Raw genomic sequence first — 19,705 nt, forward strand, 5'->3', positions numbered from 1 at the left:
TGCAATCAGAGCCTAAAAATAATCAGGACAGGCCCAAGTAAGAAAAAGAGTCTAGGAGTAACTTAACACTCTGCTTTTCCTGTTTCTCTTTCTGGTTTTTATGGGAATTCTTTGTGGGCAACCTTCAGATAATTGCTGCAGGTAAACATCTGTATCCCTTTAACCTAGTGACATTAGAAGCAGTAGAGAGAGATGTGGGTGCTTGGAAAAGTATTAGAATGGCATTAGCAAGTAGGCAGACCAGATTTTGCAGGCCTAAGGATTTTTGAAACCCATTTAAAAGCTTAAAAGCCTGACACAGAATGTTTAAATTTGCTCCCTTTCTCTTCATTATTAAATATTTGTTCTGAAGGTACATCGGCACCTTTCTCTTTATTTTTTAAAACTTTTTTTAACCCAAATTTTTGTCTATACATAAGAATCACACTATTTCCTCCTTCCACTAATTAACAGTTTGAAAAAACACAGGAGTCATTATATCTATATCTATATATCTATATATCTATATCTACCTACCTACCTACCTACCTACCTACCTACCTATTAATCTACCCACCCATCCATCCATCCACCCATCCATTCATGCATATAGTTTAGTTTGAATACTTCTTTGGTATGCTGGTGGTGGGGAGTAGGGAGAGAGAAATACAGGCAGAATCATTCTTACCTTTTCACCTTGTTCTCCAGGTTCTCCCTGAGCAAAAGGACAGAGATTGGGTGACATCAAATCATAAAACAACTAATTTTATTATCATTATTAAACAAAACAGATATTGAACTTACTAGGTAAATTATGCATGACACTTTCTATTTTGGCTACATGCAGTTGCTATACGAAAACAAATGATAAAATGAGTTTCCTGGAGAATTTGAGTATGAATATCAATCATCAAATGTAATCTTAATTTTTTGCTTTTATAGCACTAAAGAAATGTTTTTGAAGATTATCATCCAGAAACTGGCTTTTGGAGCACTAAGGAGAATGATGGTGTGGCAATTCAATATCTTGAGAGGCTTCTTAGCCTACAATTTTTCATTCTGCTTAAACTCAGAGTTAATCAGGTGGACTAGCATGTTTTTCTGAAAATCCTTTTATTCAAAGCATTCCCTGGTTCATAGATCATTTCCAGGGTCTAGGGTGCCAGGGTAGTTACCCAATCTGTCTTGCCCTAACATGATCATAAATAGTCCTAATCTTGAACCCCTTACAATGTCATAAACTCTCTTTAGCTTCTGGTAAAGAGCATGTTCCAGATCAGGTCTATTTTAGGAGGCACCTTAAGGAAAGACACTAGAACGGGGCAGAATTGAAGTGAGTTTAGGAATGATGTCCTTATTCAAAATGATGACCTGGATAGCATGAGGACTAAAATGCAAAATGGTGCCCTGAAGAGAATCTCATTTTCACTTTACCCAGGAAAGGACAGAGGTTGGAGCAGGAGAGTAGGAGTCCTAAAGTAAATCATATACATTATGATAATAGTTTCCTATGAAAAGCTTGAGTGAATGTTGCCATAAGATCAGACTGCTTTGGAAAAAAAATGAAATAAGGCAATTATTGTATTTTTTTAAATTTATAACCCACTGCAGAAGTCAGTTTGGAAGCAAGACTCTTTTCTCTGGAACTCAATCTGACCCTTTGGCTTTCTGCATTTCTGGTCACCTTCACTGCTCAACACCCATCCTGATGGTCGCTAGGCAACACCAGAATAGCACTGTGAACATGCATTAAGCATTAACTCCCATTGTTTGGCTTTTTAGCATGGAGAAAGAGAGAGAAGAAGACAGGAAAACAGCTAGAGTCCCAGAAGGAATATTTTCTTTCCTCTCCTGCAGGACAAAGAACAGGTCTATAAATTTAAGGTCTGTCCTAGGCGCCTGTCAATAGCAAATGATCTGTAAAATCAGCTGACAGGCATCTGTGGGTACGAATACACACCAGCACAGCTGATGGGATTAAACATTAGTTTTGTACTTCAAGGGATGTTCACTCATCAAAGGATTTGGGATTTGGCTGCCTGCTTGATTTAAACTAAATTGTCCCCAATCTTTTTATATTTAACTGATTCAATTTTTTTAAGAAACAAAGAAGACTTGGAATAAAAAAATCTTCATTACATTTTTTCCCTATTTAGTAATTCAGACTACATCCATTTTTAAATTTTAAACATCTTTATTCTGCCTTCATCTGATTAACTGGTTATGTTGTGTAAGAGTTGGAGGTGGCCAAATCTTGGGGAAAAGCCATAGTGAATGTCATCTTTAGTAAGGCATGTAAATATAAAAATTTTAGGCAATATGGACATGACCTATGTTTTTATATACCCATTAAGTGGTAAAATGACAACAGCCATATTGGAAACATAGGCCTACTCATGTTATTTAAGTATCTCAGAATAAAGATGTCAGATGATCACATCCCATTTATTTTTCTGCATTTAATACTAATGAGAATCACAAATATAATTAATTCATTAGTAACAAAGTTCTATACTATAGCATATTACACTATTCACAAAATACCCATGTAAGTGCAACTGGTGAGATTGTTAAAAATAGTATTAAATAATAGCTTACAATTTCCTGACAATTCATGTGTCAAATGATTCTGCTTGGCTTTATTTGTACTAACCTTAGGTCCTGGTATTCCACTCTGTCCTACTGCTCCAGGCAACCCGGGCTCACCCTCAAAATAGAAAAATAGATACTACTAAGTAAAATAGACAAAATCAATACATTACATGGATCATTAGAGGAGACAGCCATCTAATAATTCTCTAGAAATAGATAAAGAATAAGTGACTATTAGTTTAAATTCAAGTTAGCTTCCATGGTCCAAAACGCTGCATGTAATGGAGCAAGGATACAACGGGGTTAATTTCCTTTGTTCAGTCTTCTCATCATTAAGAAAACTGAGGCAACTTACCAGTGGAAATTAACATCTAGCATGTTGCTGGGTACATTGTGAACATCAAATAAATATTTTTTGAATGAGTAAAAGACAACTGAAAATATAAGACTCTCCTGGCAAAAAACTTTTAAGTGATTCATCAGCTCAGAAAAAGAAAGAATAAATCATTCTGTTCTCACATTAGACTTAAATGAACATTTACAAACCTAAATCTTGAAGAACATACACATCTTTGAACACCTACTTAATTCATTTAGACACGTTTGACACAAAAGTAAACACTAAAAACAGATTTGGTTTTTCTTTCCAATTTCATTGTAAAAATAAGTAGAATAAAACATTCAGACTTATGGATCTCATTGCCATATTGAATGATAGGCTTTTGGGCAAAAGATGATGGCTATTAGGCTAGAAAAATTTCCTATTTCAGAAAGATGATGATGTATACCAGTCTTTCAAGACTCTGAACCAGCAATTGTTTTCCAAAGAGACAAAGCTCCCTGAAGTGCCCAGAAACAAGGAAAAGATACTTTGGGCCTTTATGCTTCCATGTGGCTCAAACTTACAGCAATTAGAATTCTGTTCTCATTTTAAAACATTCTGAAAGCCCTTCACTGTGTGCTCCAATTACTGGACAACTTTCTTCTTTCCATTGAGGCTAGTAAAGTTGCTCCTTGGTTGATTTTTAAAAAATAGACTTTATTGTTAGAGCAGTTTTAGGTTCACTGCAAACTTAATTGATTTTTGAGAATGTTTTCTAAGTCACCTGGAGGGCAAGAATTCTGTCACTTTTATATTTATGTTCTCAGCTTCAAAAACATATATTAATAATAATAGTAACATTTCTTAAGTGCCAGGATCTTTATATTCATTGACTCAATTCTCATAAATTCCTATGAGGTAGGTACTATTTTTATCTCTACTTTACAGGCAAAGAAACTAAGGCACAGAGAAGTTAAGTAATTTGTCCAGATTTATACAACTATAGTCAGGACTTGAACCTTCATGGTTTAAGAAGGTATGCTCTTAACACCATGTTACACTGATAAGTGAATGAATGTATCTAGGAATTGGGAGAGAGTAGATGATGAATATTTCTATCTTAATTATTATTTGGTTTATAGTCCCACTTATAAATGACTGTCAGAATGTGTAGAAACCTGAATTAAATATAACCTACATAGAGATGATTTTTTAATATCTACCAGATAAACTAAGCAATGTGAAGCTTGTAGTATCTAGAACAGCGAAAAGTATTTTACTATTATAGTGGATTATTAAAATTGCTAAAGTCTTAACCTCCTGGAAAAAAAATCTGCTTCCTATATAAAGTCACACTGTAATTGTAACTCTTGCACTTTCCTTAGTAAAATGGGAAAAAATGTTGACTTAGAATAATGATGGTCATTATGGGAAGATTTTGATATGCCATTTGTACATAACAAAGGTTAAGAACTTGGAAACAGAATACACCCTGAAAAAGGAGTATCATTTACTGTGCAAACAGAAAAAGACCTATGGAGTCTGCTTGCTTCAAAGAATCCACAACAGGAAGCACTAATATCATAACTCATGGTTTCATGCAAATAAGAGATGCCGCCAGGAAACAATACAAACATTGTTTAGACTTTCAAAGAATAACCATGGTAGCCACAGTTTTTTTTTAAAAAAATGGTTAAGCCCCTGGAACCGGACAAAATTCATGCTGAGATTTTGAAGCAAGGAAGAGAAATGTTGCTTAGGTATCTGCATAACATTCTCCTTAATATATGAACATTGAGGGATGAAAGTTTGATCTCCTTCTTTTCTTTGATTTTTTATGTTGCCAATCTTTAACATAAAAGGCAGCAAAAAATTGTACCTGTAATCCCCATCACTCTATAATAATTGTTTTCATTTTGTCCTGTCTCCTTCTGGTCTTTGATATTTACGGTTACATAGTTTCAAGCAATTGTAAACATATTGCATAGCTTGATGTTCTGATTTTTTAAATCTTTATACGCACATTTGTTTTCACACAGTATTTGTGAATACTGTCTTGTGAATAGTTTAATCATCTATCAAAGTCAGGTGTGACCACTTGTTTAATCAGTCCCACATTGTTGAATACTCGTGTTCTTCCAATTTTTACTATTAAAGATAAACTAAAATAAATACCTCTGTAAATATACTCATTTTTCTGTCAAATAATTTAATTATGATAAATTATCTAAACTTGTTTTATTAGTCAATGGAAACATTTTATGGCACTAACTGCATATTTCTAAATTGCTTTCTAAAAGAGTTCTGAGTTTTATTTGCTTTTATAGGCACTTCAAAAAAATTTTATAGGCATTGCTTTTATAGGCATCCACTCTGTGTTACTTTTTCACAACTTCTTACAACAATGGTTTTTCACAACAGCATTGAATATCACAATTTTAATTATTTTTGTAGCCACTTTAATAAGCACAAATGAGAGCTTACTGTTGTTCAATTTTAAATTTTTCACTTGTAAGCTTAAATATTTTCTGATGGGTTCATAATTTAAGTAGGTATTCACAAAATTTTACAGCTGAAAAGTGAATAAAGCTAAAGGAAAAAATGACTGATAGCATTTTACCCTTATAATAGTTACATCACGAAACACATACTCCAAGTTAGATTAAAGGACTACAGAGCATTCTGTTATTGTCCACACTTAGTTTCCCAGGTTCTGTGAAAAGAATATAAACGATAAACCACTGTACAAGTCTGAGTTTCATAGCCAAGCTATAGGATTCTGTAGGTGCTGATTATTCAACTGACAGTGAAAATTTACTATACGATCTACTCTGGACTGAATGTTTCCTGAGACATAAAGATAAAATAGACATGACAGGTGCCTGTGCCCAAAGAGCTTATTTTTGAGTGGGGAAAATATATACATATATGTATACATATACACATATACATATACACATTAGGTGGCATCTAATTGAGTTCATGAAACATTTTTAGGGGCAAAGTTTTCTTACACTTCATGAAGTAAGAAGCATAATAAATAGAAAACAACAAGAAGTCTTGCTGAGGAATAAAGCATACATCTTATATTGTATTAATGTATTTTAATATATCAGGACAAAAATTATTATCATGAGTCCTCTAAATAAAGTTGTAATGATGTTACACTATTACATAATAGTGAACATGTACATATACAGAAAAATATATCAGAAAGGTACAAACAAAAAAAATGGGAACCAGGTCGTGTGTGTGTATGTGGGTGGGGGGAGCTGGTCTCATGTTTGTGGCATAATCTATCCATCTATTTCTGAACAATTTCATACTTAAAACACTGAGGGCATTCCATAGATGGTAATAAAGAAAAACGGCAGCTAACATCTTAACCACAGGTAGATTAATGGGGTTTTGTCTACTATACTTTAAATGTAAAGGCTGTTCCCAGTATGACCATCCCAAAATGGCCATTTCCATTTTAAGCTGAAAACAAGTTCGACTGACTTTTAAGAAGGATGGCTTGCTGCTTTCATTTTTTTTAAAAAAACAACTCTCTTAGAACTCTAATGTAAAACATCACTCAAGGCCATACAATTATTTCAGGTACTGTCATTCAAGGGCAACTTGAATGAATAGTTAAGGATAAAAAGAAATGCGGTTTTCTTACAAATATTGAGTGCTCAAAGGAAGTAGGTCATCTAGCAGTAATATTGTTCATCATCACTTCAATCACGATAGTCTTCCTTTCTGGAAATTGGAATGAGAATGGAATGGACCTATACATTATACCTGGAAAATGAGCAGATTCTAAACCTGTGTTGTCCAATTGGTACCACCAGCCACAGGCAACTATGGAGCAGTGGAAATGTGGCTAGTCCTAATGGAGATGGACGTAAGTGCAAAATACAATTTTAAAGATTTAGTAGGAAAAAAATGTAAAATATCTCACTAAAAATGTGAATATTATTATTCTTGAAATATTAATTCATGTCATGTTAAAATGATAATTTTGAATAGATATTGAGTTTAAAAACTATATTATTAAAAATAATATTACTTGTTTCTTTTTACCTTTTTTCAATGTGGTTAACAGAAAATTAAAAATTACATACGCAGTTTGTATCTGAGGTTTGCATTATATTTCTGTTTCTATTGAGCATTGGTTTAAACTATAAAATTATTTAATTATTAGAAGACATCATGAACCAAAAGCCTTTAAAACCAAGGAAGGAGTACTATCAGTATTAAAGCAAGTCAACATACAGCAAGACTTCAGAATGGAGACTCCACTCCATTGCATATGCAGTTAAAATGCACCAGAGAACTCTGCCAAGCTGGAGCAGTATGTGGTGGGGGGTGCGGGGGGAGGCGTGGAGAGACTAGAAGCAAGCTCTGGCTCGGGACAGAGTGGCTTTTGGAGGGTCCAGGAGATCAAGTTCTTGTGTGTAACATGGCACAGCCACAACTGGTCTCTGTACTGTCTGTACGGTAAGCCAGTGGTTAGAGGCTGACTCTAGGGACCAACTAACGGAGTTCTTTGCCACCCACCAGCTTCCAACATTCTCTTAAAAGCAAGTCAGGCATAGAGCTCCTTCACTCAGTTCTCTGCAAGCCTGTCCCATCTCATTCAGAATAAGAGCCGACATCCTTACAATGGCCCCAGCCCCACATGATCTGACCCCTGCTGCTCCTCTGACCTCCCTTCTGCTGCCCCCTCACATACTCCAGCCACACTGAACCCCGCCCCCACCTTGCTCCAGTGTGGAAAGCAGCCACCTGCCCAGGGCCTTTGCACCTAGGCGTTCTCTAACGGACCTCCTATGTTTTTTCCTCGGATAGCTATAGGATTGCTCTCTCACCTCCTTTAACTTTGGATCAAATATCTCCTTACTACAGGGGTTACCCCTGAGTTCCCCCCACTCCCCTAACCACACCACCACTCCCTATAAAGGCATATACCAACTGCTGCCTAAGATACAACTTTGTGTTTCTTTTCTGTCTCCTGCCATTAGGACTTTCAGGTTTAGCAAACAAAAATATAGGAGACTGAGTTAAATTTAAATTTCAGATAAATAATGAATCATATTTTAGTTAAATATATTCCAAATATTAAATGGGACGTAGTCACATTAGAAATTCTCAGTTGGTATGTGAAATTCAAATTTAATAGGGCACCTTATATTTTATCTGACAACCCTATTTTCCACTCCCACATCCCCATCACCACTAGTCTATGAGCGCCTTGGGCAGAGAACTTGGTCTATTTTGCTCATTACTCTTTCACAGTGCCTATTAAAACCACTCACACATAATAGCTGTTCAGTACATCAGTGTTAGAGGAATGAATGAATATAGGAAAATCAAATGCATTAAGCCTACATGAAGATGTGAAGCACTGAACAGGCCAGGTAGAAAACGAGACAGCAAGGCTGCCCAACTGGGAGTTTGGAAAATAATATAACTGTCATGGCAAGAGATGGCTCTGTCTCAGGAACCGCAAGGCAGTCGTCACGGGAAAAGAGAAGGGAGCAAGGAAAAGATGGGAGAAACGTTAACCCTGCAGTGGCACACCTCCAAGTCATGCCCAGCTCAGTCCGAATCACTAGGATTGATGGACACAGGCACAGCATGGGGTGGAGTGAAGCGAGGTGAGTGCGAGTTAGAAGAGGAGTCTGTGAAGGGCAGGGTGACAGGAATGAGAACTTTAATGGCTTCCAAGAAAAACCCTCCAGGACTCTGTTGGGGGAAGAGTGTTTACCTAGAGGACTAAAGGCTCCAACAATTCATCCTGTGGGTCCAGAGCCTGGGCCATTGTCGACATTTCCATGTACTGCTCATCTCTTCTGTCTGCTTCTTCTTCCTTCACCCCCAGTGCCTCAGGTGAGGGGCGAGAAGTAGCTGGGACGATGCTGGTTCTATAAATTTTCATGTCATCTGAAGTTCCCCAAAGACCCTCTCAGAATTTACACAAGTGTCATCATTTACTCCATGAACTCACTAACATCTGCTTTTCCCTAAGCAGGAGCACTCACAAAACAGTGAAATATTTTAGTGAAAGGAGCCAAGCCAGTCATTCTTAACAGAGGAAGAAACACATTCAGAGAGAGGAAGTAACTTTTCCAGAGACAAAAAGCCACAAAGAGGTAGATGTGAGATTAAAACCCAGGTCTTCTGATTCCTCATCTTGTGTTTCTTCTATTGAAGCAGCTTGTGTCTAAAAATCTCATTCAATTTTATCCTTTCTTTTCTGTTTAATTTTCACATAAAATAGTAAAGTGGCTTTAGGACACTAATACCAGCCTAATATCATAATACCAGCTGTTCCACATAATAGCTGTTCAGTACATTGGTGTTAGATGTACTGAACTTCCAGTTCTGACAAAGAACAATTTGCTTATGCTTCCATGGGGCTGTTTTTCTCTTGTAAAGTGTGTGGGGCTGAATCAAATATTTGCTTTCTTCCAACTCTAAAGGAGTAAGATTTATTATTATTGCTAGTAGTTGTTGTTGCTGCTCTTGTTGTTGTTGGACTAAAGACGTTACCTGGTCATTCTTTATTTCTTAGAGATCTGACTAAATTTGGCTCAAGTCTAAGACTTGCTTTTTCCAGCCCCCTGCTCAAGCCTTGCATCTATACATGTCTCTGCTTTGCCCCATACCAATTCAGGTGGTTCAGTCAATTCTTCACCAGTTTCCTCAAGAATTCCTCTCTGCAGGCATTTTGTGAATTCAAGATTCACTATTTGGTACTCTCAGGAAGGCGTCATCACTGAGCTGAGTCTGTCTTCATCTTACTGGCTTCTCCTCTCTCCCTCTTCCACCTCACGGTCCTCTTTCTTCCCTCCCTCCTAGAACATCCTAGGAAATCGGCTTCTCTCTGTGTGTAGCAGTTCAGTAGTCTTTAGCTCCTCCTTGCATCCCCAATCCCTGATTCTTTTTCTTTATCATTCCGGGAAGCAGAGGAAGCTGTGTAACACGCAAAAGTAAAAAGAGAAAACCCCTAGCCTGGACTATTAGGTTTGCTTATGCATCAGAGAACTGGCATCCCTACTGTGTTATCTAAACAGCAAACTCCCTCCCTAAAATTAGAACCGCATAACCACCCAATGGGTTCATCTTGCCCGCTGCCCAGACAGAGCCAATTTATCAAGACAAGGGAATTGCAATGGAGAAAGAGTAATTCACACAGAGGCGGCTGTGCAGGAGACCAGAGTTTTATTACTCAAATCAGTCTCCCCAAAAACTTAGAGATCAGAGTTTTTAAGGATAATTTGGTGGGTAGGGGGCCAGTGAATTGGAAGTGCTGATTGGTTGGTTCAGAGATGATATCATAGGGAGTGGAAGCTGTTCTCTTATGCTAAGTCAGTTCCTGGGTGGGGGCCGCAGAACTGGTTGGCAGGTCGAGGTGGGGCCATCCGGTTAGAAATGCAAAAACCTGAAAAGACATCTCAAAAGGCCAATCTTAGGTTCACAATAGTGATGTAAGTTGCAAATCTTATGACCTCCGGAATAACGGCTGGCAACATTTAGTATTCCAGCCCCTCTCATCCTTACTTGGTGGCTGGTGGCCTTTCATTCATTTTACAAGAACAGTTTAGCTTTTGGGAAGGGCTATTATTTAAACTATAACTAAAATCCAAGACTAGTTCAACCTACGCCCAGGAATGGACAAGGACAGTTTAGAGGTTAAAAGCAAGATGGAGTTGGTTAAGTCTGGTATCTTTCACTGTCATAATTTCCTTAGTTATAATTTTGCAAAGGCAGTTTCAATCTCTTTGTCCACATTGGTAATGTGAATACTAAATAGTAGAAAAGTAGACAAGTATATCAGCCAGGAACTTAATACAAATACCCTCTTTTGGGTAATTTGCTGAAATGGGTCTTAAACTGTTTAATAACTAAATTTAACCTGGTGACCAAACCTTCCTTATGCTTTTTTAAAAATTACACATGTCTAAAAATGATAAATAAGAAAACATGATAGTTGTATCAATAATACAATAGTATGAGGTGTTTCAGAAATAAGTCTGCTAGTTAACACTTTTAATCTTAGATTTTCATATTGTTCATGTAGACAGAAATATCTACAACACAATTTGAACAAAGGAAATGTAATGCAGAGAGATAGTTAGAAGTTTGTGGGGAGATCACGAAAGATAGCTAAATTGACTTTATTCGGGTGAAATTTACATAAATGAGAGGAATTATTTGCCTTGAGGAAACTCACAAAATCTGAAGGTGTAAGCAGGAGTATGCACGGTCACACAGATACTCCCCCATTCCACTCCCTGCCTGATAATTTCCTCCTTTCTCTTCCCATCGTCTTTGTCTCTCCAGCCCTAGTTCTCTCTAGGAGGTGCCTTGGGGATTACATGTGAACACCACAGCCTCCAAGCCCTGCTCATAGCTCCTCGTCAACAGTGCTCCACGGCCACCCATGGGCTTAGCAGTGCACGTGCCAGCAGTATGGTCCACTCTTCCTGAATACATATCTGGGGAGGGCCCATTACTAACCCTGGAAGCTGACTCAAGACAGATGAGGCAGGAACTCTTGGCTTCCAGGTACCTGTGACATGATCTGGAAGTGGGAAGACAGGGCTATGGGCAGGCAAGTCTCCTTGGCCCTGTGGACTCCTCACTTGTGAGGAGGGTGATACCACAAGATGGACAAAGGAGGCTTAGAAGGGGGGCACTGCTCGCCTGCATCCAAGAGAAGCACTACCCAGTATCCCCTTTTAAAATAACATGAAAGGTGCAAAAGTAAGCCTAAACCAGCCAGAGAGCATAACGCCACAGAGGGTTCTCTGTTCTGATATAAAAATATTGTCCTCAATGTGTACTCTTATGGGGGAAAAAGATTAAGAATAAAAGCTTACAGGTTAGGAATATGAAATATCAAAATGGATGAAGGGGGTCATATGAAGTGAGTTTCTTAGGGCTGGGAAAAGTCAGATACAGCAGTTTTTCAGCTCCCTTCTGTTACAAGAATCTCTTCTAAATTAGACAATTAGTGTTTATTACAACTTTCCATTGGACTAGGACCACGAGAAAAGAAGTTTCAGCAGTAGTGGCCAATCCTCATCTGACATTCCCCTGGTAAGAGGTTGAGGAAAAGACCTCTCTACCTACGTGTCTCCAGTCAGAAAGGAGCTCAACAGAATTGTTGGATATTTTGGGAAAGACACTCTTTCACCTTCTGAATGTAGACGGCGCCAGGAGTGATTGGCAGCCATCTTACAACCGAGAGGAAAGCGGGAACTAGGTCGACAGCAGTAACATGGAAGAAGGGCCAAGGGATGAAGGAATCTGGGTTCTTAGTGATGAAGTTTAGTTGTCAGAACAAAGCCAAGCTGAAGACTGCATTAGCGCTGGACTTTCAAGCTCATGTGACTTAAGGAAATACCTTTATTTTTTCACCTGGTTCCCTTAAGTTTCCATGACTTGTAACATAATGTGTCCTTGAAAATATATCCATTTTTAAAGTTTTAAAACCCAGCTAATTCCATATTTCCTAAAGTATAGTTCTTAAAGAAACTGTGTATAGTTTGAATGATAAATTATTCTTTCTCTTGGAAAGAGAATGTGTTTAATTATTAATAGAAATTTTAAATGTTTATGTCCACGTGGAAAAGTTCTAAAGGTCAATGAAGAGAATGAGATAATACTTCTTACTGATACTCACTTGGACACCTAAGAGGTTTCTGAATCATGGAGGTATTAATGCCTCCAATTCAAAGAGGAAAACAATCTACCCTTATTTAACAGTCTTTTAACAGACAGTTATATGTATTACTTCCTTTATCTTTTCTGATTAAACTTAGAGGTAAACATTATAATCCCTATTTGAAAAATGAGGAAACTAAGGTTCAGAGAAGGTAAGCAATTTGTCCAAGGTCATACAAACACTGAGCGGCAAAGCTAGGATTTTCTGAATTTAAAAATCCACACTCTCGACCACTACTATGCAGTGGAAGCACACTGCCTGGCTTTTAAGCTCTACTCTGCCACTAACACCTGGGTGACCTTGGGCTTCTTTTATTCTTTCTGCACCTCAGTTTCCTCATTAAGAAAATGGAGATAATCATAGTGCCTATTTCATAGAATTGCTATAAGGACTGAATGAGCTAAGATGCCTATAACATTTAGGATGCTGCCCAGCAGTTAATAAACACTGGATACATTTTAGTAATTATGATATACTGCTTCTATTCTCTGCACTAGGCAGAGAAGACAGAGAAGAGAAACCTGAAAGGAATTCAGTTTCTCATAAATTAATCCCAATGATGCTGTCTCACAGTTGGATCATGGCTACCCCTTGGCAATGTGGCCTGGTGTCAAATAAATGGAATGGGGTAGATTTCACCCGTTATGGTTTTGACAATAAATTATTACATTGCAGCCTTATTTTTAATACAAATCTCAAAATCAAGAGACCTAATGATACAAAAACAGGGTGTGTGGTTTATATTGATTTAATATCTTACTGGTCAGAAATTTTAAGGAAAAGCTGTCCATGATGAATACAAAATCCTATAGTGATCAATGATATCAATAATACAGTGTTTTAGGAACAGAATTCTAAGACCAAGCCTATCTGTAGTATAAATTGTTAAGTATTGCAACATGGTGATAGCTTTTCTTCTTTTGCCAACTCCTGTTTACACTGGGAACCTCAGCGAAAGTCTCCGATTCAGGGAAGTGCTCTTACTCAGCCCTTTGCACCAGGCCAGGGAGCCCTGTGCTTTTCTGTTATAATACTTCGCAGTACTCTAATTTAAAAATCTATAGATTTTTCATATAATTGTTCATTTAATCCCCCTACTACCCATTAGCCTAGAAATTCCATGAGGCAGAGACAGCTGTAAACTCAGTGTTCAGTTGGTGCCTCACACTTAGTGAGGGCTAAATAAATATTTGTTCAATGAATGATTGAGGAAATTAATAAGTTAATCAATGAGTACATTTAAGGGAAATTTCTTTAAAAAGCTTTTCCCAATTATGGATACAATTTAATCAGATGTAATATGTCAGTATTTTTGTGATTTCTTCTATAAAATGCAGTGTGTTTTACATTAAAATAGAAAATAGTGGATTTCATGATGCCATAATTCATTAATAAACATTTGCTTCGCTGTTTTTTTTTTTTTTTTTTTTTTTGCAACAGCGAGTGAGGAGCTTTACTTCCTCAGCTACCCCTATTCTCTCAGCAATCCCAATCGTTCAACTGTTTATTCTTCCTTCTCCCAATATTTTCATTTGCTACAATAATAACTGGTATCAAACTTTATAGTAACATGCCTAAATAAAGTCGGGAGAAAGTGGTTTTAAAGAAAATCTTACTTATTTTATTTCAAGCCAGCAGGAAAAAACTTCCTTCAACTAACTTTTTGTTTCCCCCTAAAGAAACCCAAAAATAATTACATGAGGAAAAGAAATATCTTGTGTTCTGCTTAACAAGTAAAATTGAGTGAAAAATGTCTTTACGAGTAGAGTAGGCTTGTGTATAAAAATGGCTGAGAATGTATAAATCATTCCCAGGAATGGATGAAGTGATTTGACTTTATGAAATATCTGTAACAGGAAATGATGGTGCTTCTTTTAGAAGAAAGCATTCATCCTCTTATTATAGTTACTAGAGGAAAATGGTCATGTACTCTTGGAATTCTAATCTATACAATTATTAATGTTAAAAAACTGAAAAATTAAAAAATATAATTCTCACTTTTAACACAAAAAAGATTGAATGGTTGTAAGATACTTTCCTTGAACTACTAACTAATCTGGAATCATCAATCAGTCACTTAATTTAGTCTCAATATCTTTTCTTAAAGTTTAGCATTAGAAAGTCATAAACATACTGCATAATAAATTACTGGGTAAATTCTGCTAAAGGAAAATTTTAAGCTAATTAACTAGAAAACAAAAACAGCCCTACAACATATTGAAAACTTTCAGGAATGTAGGTGGCAGTAAATATATAAATAAATAACAAAAATCTGTGTTTAGTGTTTATAGTAAGTGAATGAGGGATAAAAAATATTGGATTTATTGTATCATTCACTGCATAGACTTGAATCAATGGCTTAAGCTTTGAAAGTCTGAGAGCTTCAATTTATCTACTCTTTAAATATACTTACAATAAAAATGCCATTAAAAATATGCTGTGAAGATTAATGTCAGTGAAGAACTGTGTTACCCATGTATAAGAGATAAAAAGGAATTTCAAATGTCATAACTATAAACTAATTAAAATTTAATGTTACTTAAAAATCACTTAGCTATTTGTGATGGATTCATAGGTGACACTAATATCAATTTTTAAATTTATGTTATATTTGAAGTTTTAAAAATAACAATAAACTCTAGAAAGCACTTAAAATTGCATGAATCAAGATCATCTGATATTTATCTTTTGCTTTGGAAACAATCCCTATGACTCTGCAGGCCTCAGAAAAATTCTAGCTTGCATAGACAAAAAAAATTTCATTTTAATCCTGAAAATATTCAACATTATTTTTATAGTAATCAAGAGACAAGGATGTGAATTAAGAGGAGCAAAAAATGGGACTTTGTGTGGTCTCTGTCTCTAGCTCCTTTTTTTTTTTTTTTTTTAAGATGGAGTTTTGCTCTTGTTGCCCAGGCTGGAGTGCAATGGCGTGATCTTGGCTCACTTGCAATCTCCGCCTCCAGGGTTCTCCTGCCTCAGCATCCCAAGTAGCTGGGATTACAGGCATGCACCACCATGCCCCGCTGATTTTGTATTTTTAGTACAGACGGGGTTTCCCCGTGTTGGTCAGGCTGGTCTCGAACTCCCGACCTCAGGTGATCCACCCACCTCGGCCTCCCAAACTGTTGGGATCATAGGCGTGAGACACCGCACCCGACCTCCAGCTCCTCTTTCATGGCATTTGCACAGTGTTGGGCACTAATTGCTATTCAAATAAATTGTCATAGTGATTATTTGCTCTTATGGATGCTAAGAAAGATGAAAATCAGGAAAAAGTAGAAAAATGCAGAGTTTTAATAACACCTTTTAACAGTTCAGATTTTTAAAAACCGACATATAAGTATATAAACAAAAATTGTAGACAGCAATCTATTTTGCCGAAAAATTATTCACTTTAAAAACATGGTTCTACTATAAAATTATTTTAAATAGCTCACATTTCTCCAGAGTATTTGAAGTAGGAACTAATTGACCAATATTCAAATATACATCACTTCATGTGTGTGTGTGTGTGTTTGCGTGCATGCACTCATGCACACGCGCATGGTGGGGGAAAGAATAAATTATGGAGGGCAAATAAAATGTTAATTATATGTTTAAACCAACAAGATCTTCAGGAGAATTACATTATTTTTGTGTTCAATATAATTAGCCAAAGAAGAAATAGATAACATTTTATATTTTTAGGTAGGATTTGCTTTAGATCTGCCCTAACTGCTTGGTTGGTGGAAACAAGTCCAAATTATGAAAACATCAGCTTTCAGAATTGGGAACAGAGGATGCTAAAAGCTGGTTGCATTGGAAACAAGACATGGGGGATGGGGGACTTTTTGTGTACTCATAGTATCTCTGAGAAACTTAGAGATAAATTGGTGCAGCTTCTGCTCTCATTTTACAAATGAAGTCCCTTTGAATGCAGAGAAAAAAGGGATCCTTCAAAGGCTACACAAGAGGTGAAAGAGCACAGAGTGTTCTGATGCCAGGACAGGGCTCCTACATCAGCCCAGTGGTGACTGTGGTTTCATAATAATGTGAAACATGTGTTTCTCTTTCTTGTATCTATAGCAGTGACATTCCAACTACCCAGTCCTTAAGAGCTGGGGACCTTAGTCCTTAGGGTCAGGGAGACAGCCAGGGGATAGAGAACACATTCTACCTCTATGTGTATTTCTGCATATTCATTTTCTTTCTATGAGGAATTCACCTGGCTTTTCCTCCCTGCTTGAATGTAAGTCTAAGGTTCATTTGCTGAAACTTTTTTTTTTTTTTTTTGAGACAGGGTCTCACTATGTTGCCCACGCTGGAGTGCAGTGGCATGATCATGGCTCACTGTAACCTTGAACTCCTGGGCTTAAGTGATCCTCCCACCTTGTCCTCCCAAAGCGTTGGGATTACAAGCATGAGCCACTGCGCCCAGCCTGCTGAAATTCTTAAGGCATGAGAATACTACTAGAGACACTTGACAGCATTTATTGGGCATCTATTACATAATATTCACTTTAGATATATTGTCTAATTAATACTACAAGGTCTGTCTCTATATTGTACACTGGAACCTTAGAAAGTTAAGTGATTGGCCCAAATGAGGACACAGAGCATTCTCTCTCAGAGGCAGAGACCACGCCCTTTTCTCTGTACCACACTGCCTCCTACTTTTCACAAAGGGATGTTCTGTAGCCCTTCATAGGTTGTGATGCCAGAAGGGGCAAGATTGGAGTCTAATGCCATGCCACTGCATAAGCAGTCCTTTCTCCTAATACAGTCAGAAGAACTGAAAGACCATTACAAAAATAAGTATTCAGATTAGCAATCAAGGTGATCAAAATGTAAAAGATAATGTGTAGGAAAAACGTCACACCAAGTTTATGTGCTAAGGCCATCACCTATTTTGCCAACCTGAATGGATGGACAATGTTCTATGGGAAACAAAGCATTTTTGTCTTCTTTTTCTCTTTCTCTCTCTCTCTCTTTCTTTTTTATAAATAGAGACAGGGTTTCACCATGTTGCCCAGGTTGGTCTCTAGCTCCTGAGCTTAGGCAATCCTCCTGCCTTAGCCTCTAAAAATGCTGGGATTATTGGCAAGGGCCACCTTGCCTGGCCAGTGTTTTCTTAAAATAGTATACTTTTCTTTCTTTTTTTCAAACATAAGAAAATAATTTTTTATTCCCTAGTTTTTATTTGCCATATTTCTTACTTTTTTCTTTTTAAGAGATAGGATAGGATCTCACTATGGTGCCCAAGCTGGACTCAAGCAATCCTGCCTGAGCACCCCCACCCCAAGTAGCTGGATATTATTTGCCATATTTCTGATGGCTTAGAAATTATATCCTCCCCTAACCACTGTCTGAAAACTTTTCTAAGCATCAAAAGTAATCTTTTGGAAAAAGCAAAATTATAATGGAGAAGAAAATGTTTTCTCAAGACAGTTTAAGGATATTGAGGTGCTCTTACTAAAACAAAATTATTATGTCATTGTAAGCTCCTTTCTTAGAAAAACAAATTCTAGAGTTCAAGATTCCAGAAAAACAAAGTCTAGAGTTCAAGAAATTTGTTTAAAAACAAATTCTAGAGTTCATTTCATGTGCTCTAAGTATGTAAAATTATTACTCTATTGCCAACTTTGTTTTTACTCTCTAAGTGACCTGCTGTTTCAGTGAAGGAGACTCGTGTTTTTTACACTTTCTTTTCCTAAAAATGATATAGCAAATATTACAAATGTTAAGTAATTACTAGACCTAACAGAAGTTCCATACACAAAGCTTCAGGTTCAATTCTCTGAAGGAGGGAAAACAAATTTAAATTACATTTTGCTGATACCTTCATAAAAGTGTGAAATCATTTCGTTTCCCTGGGTTTTACAGAAAACACTTTTAAAATGCCACAAAGATGTATAACGAGACATAAAACTGCAAATATTAACTGTCTATTTCCTTGAAATATAATTTAAACTTGGTGACTAGGACAAGAAAATGTCACATTCCTTTCTCTTGCTAAGGAAATTGCATATTTCCTTTGCAAAAATAAAGAATATGCAGTCTTCGAAAGAGTATATGTGACAGTTTTAAAGTTGTTTTGTTTCATGTTAAAAGTTTCTATAAATTTTCATGATTGTGTCAAAGCTGAAAAATGAAAAGAAACAAAGACGAAAAAGGAAAACATTATTAATCTTAGGCATACAAGTTTTGTTTTTCACCAATGTCAAAAACAACATTTATGCCATATCTGTATTTTGTTCTTTCTAAATGTTATCTTGAGTTATATAATTTTCAAATCCATCTGAGAATGAATACACTTTTAAATTTTTGCTTCGGTTTCCCTCCATGATCTGCAATATTCTAAACAGAATATTCTAAATATTCTGTCTTTGCCAGGATTTGTGAAGCAAATGGATATGCATTTTACTAAGTGGAAAATGTAGCTGCGACATGGGCGGTTAACTGCTGGCGAGTGTGTGGTGCTTGGTTTATGGACTAAAGGACACCATAAACTTTGGCTGAGAACATTAATTTCATGGGGGAATTGAGTACTTCTGGGAACACAGAGCCTCCTAAAAACATAGATTAACTGAATTTTTGGAATTTCACTTAACTGAAGTGAAGGAAAAGTTTAATGGTAATATCAAATACTGTCTAAGGGCTTTACATCTATTTACTCCCTTAACTCTCATTGACTCTATTAGGTAGGCACTGCCATTGTCTCCCTTTACAGATGAGAAACTGAGGCCAGAGAATTCCAAGGATTTTGCCAAAATTCACACAGCCTCTGAGTGGAAGACTCATGCTCTTAGCAACTTACTAGGTTTAAAATTGTGGTTGTTTATGTCTTATTGATAGAAAGAAAAGATGGACTCAATGGAAAAGGACACAAGGAGTATTTATTGCACCTGAAAGGGTTGAGTTACGTATGATTTCAGAATTTGGTGCAGGGTGCATGGATTTAAAATACTCTGGGAAGGCAAGATAATGGGTCGCAGAGTATAAAAGGGCCAGGCCAAGAACTCTGGGGAAGACAGGAAAGTCCCTCCCTCAGCTTCCTGGCTCCTGACAGACCGGCTCAGCAATGGGCTTTGTCAGCTGCCACAGTGGCT

General features: G+C 36.8%; 1 protein-coding gene across 6 annotated transcripts in view; it reads right to left on the minus strand.

The window, feature by feature from the left end:
• The window catches only part of COL25A1 (collagen type XXV alpha 1 chain), a 496,864-nt gene that overhangs the window by 86,457 nt on the left and 390,702 nt on the right, over positions 1 to 19,705 (minus strand). For all 6 annotated transcript variants that reach the window (XM_063809725.1, XM_054683262.2, XM_054683264.2 and 3 more), the window contains exons 11-12: positions 2,633 to 2,686; positions 668 to 694 (exon numbers count right to left, since the gene is read on the minus strand). In XM_063809725.1, the coding sequence (XP_063665795.1) occupies positions 668 to 694; positions 2,633 to 2,686 (81 nt within the window). The remainder of the gene's footprint in view (positions 1 to 667; positions 695 to 2,632; positions 2,687 to 19,705) is intronic.

This window comes from Pan troglodytes, chromosome 3 (assembly GCF_028858775.2).
Source record: "Pan troglodytes isolate AG18354 chromosome 3, NHGRI_mPanTro3-v2.0_pri, whole genome shotgun sequence".
Lineage (NCBI taxonomy): Eukaryota > Metazoa > Chordata > Mammalia > Primates > Hominidae > Pan > Pan troglodytes.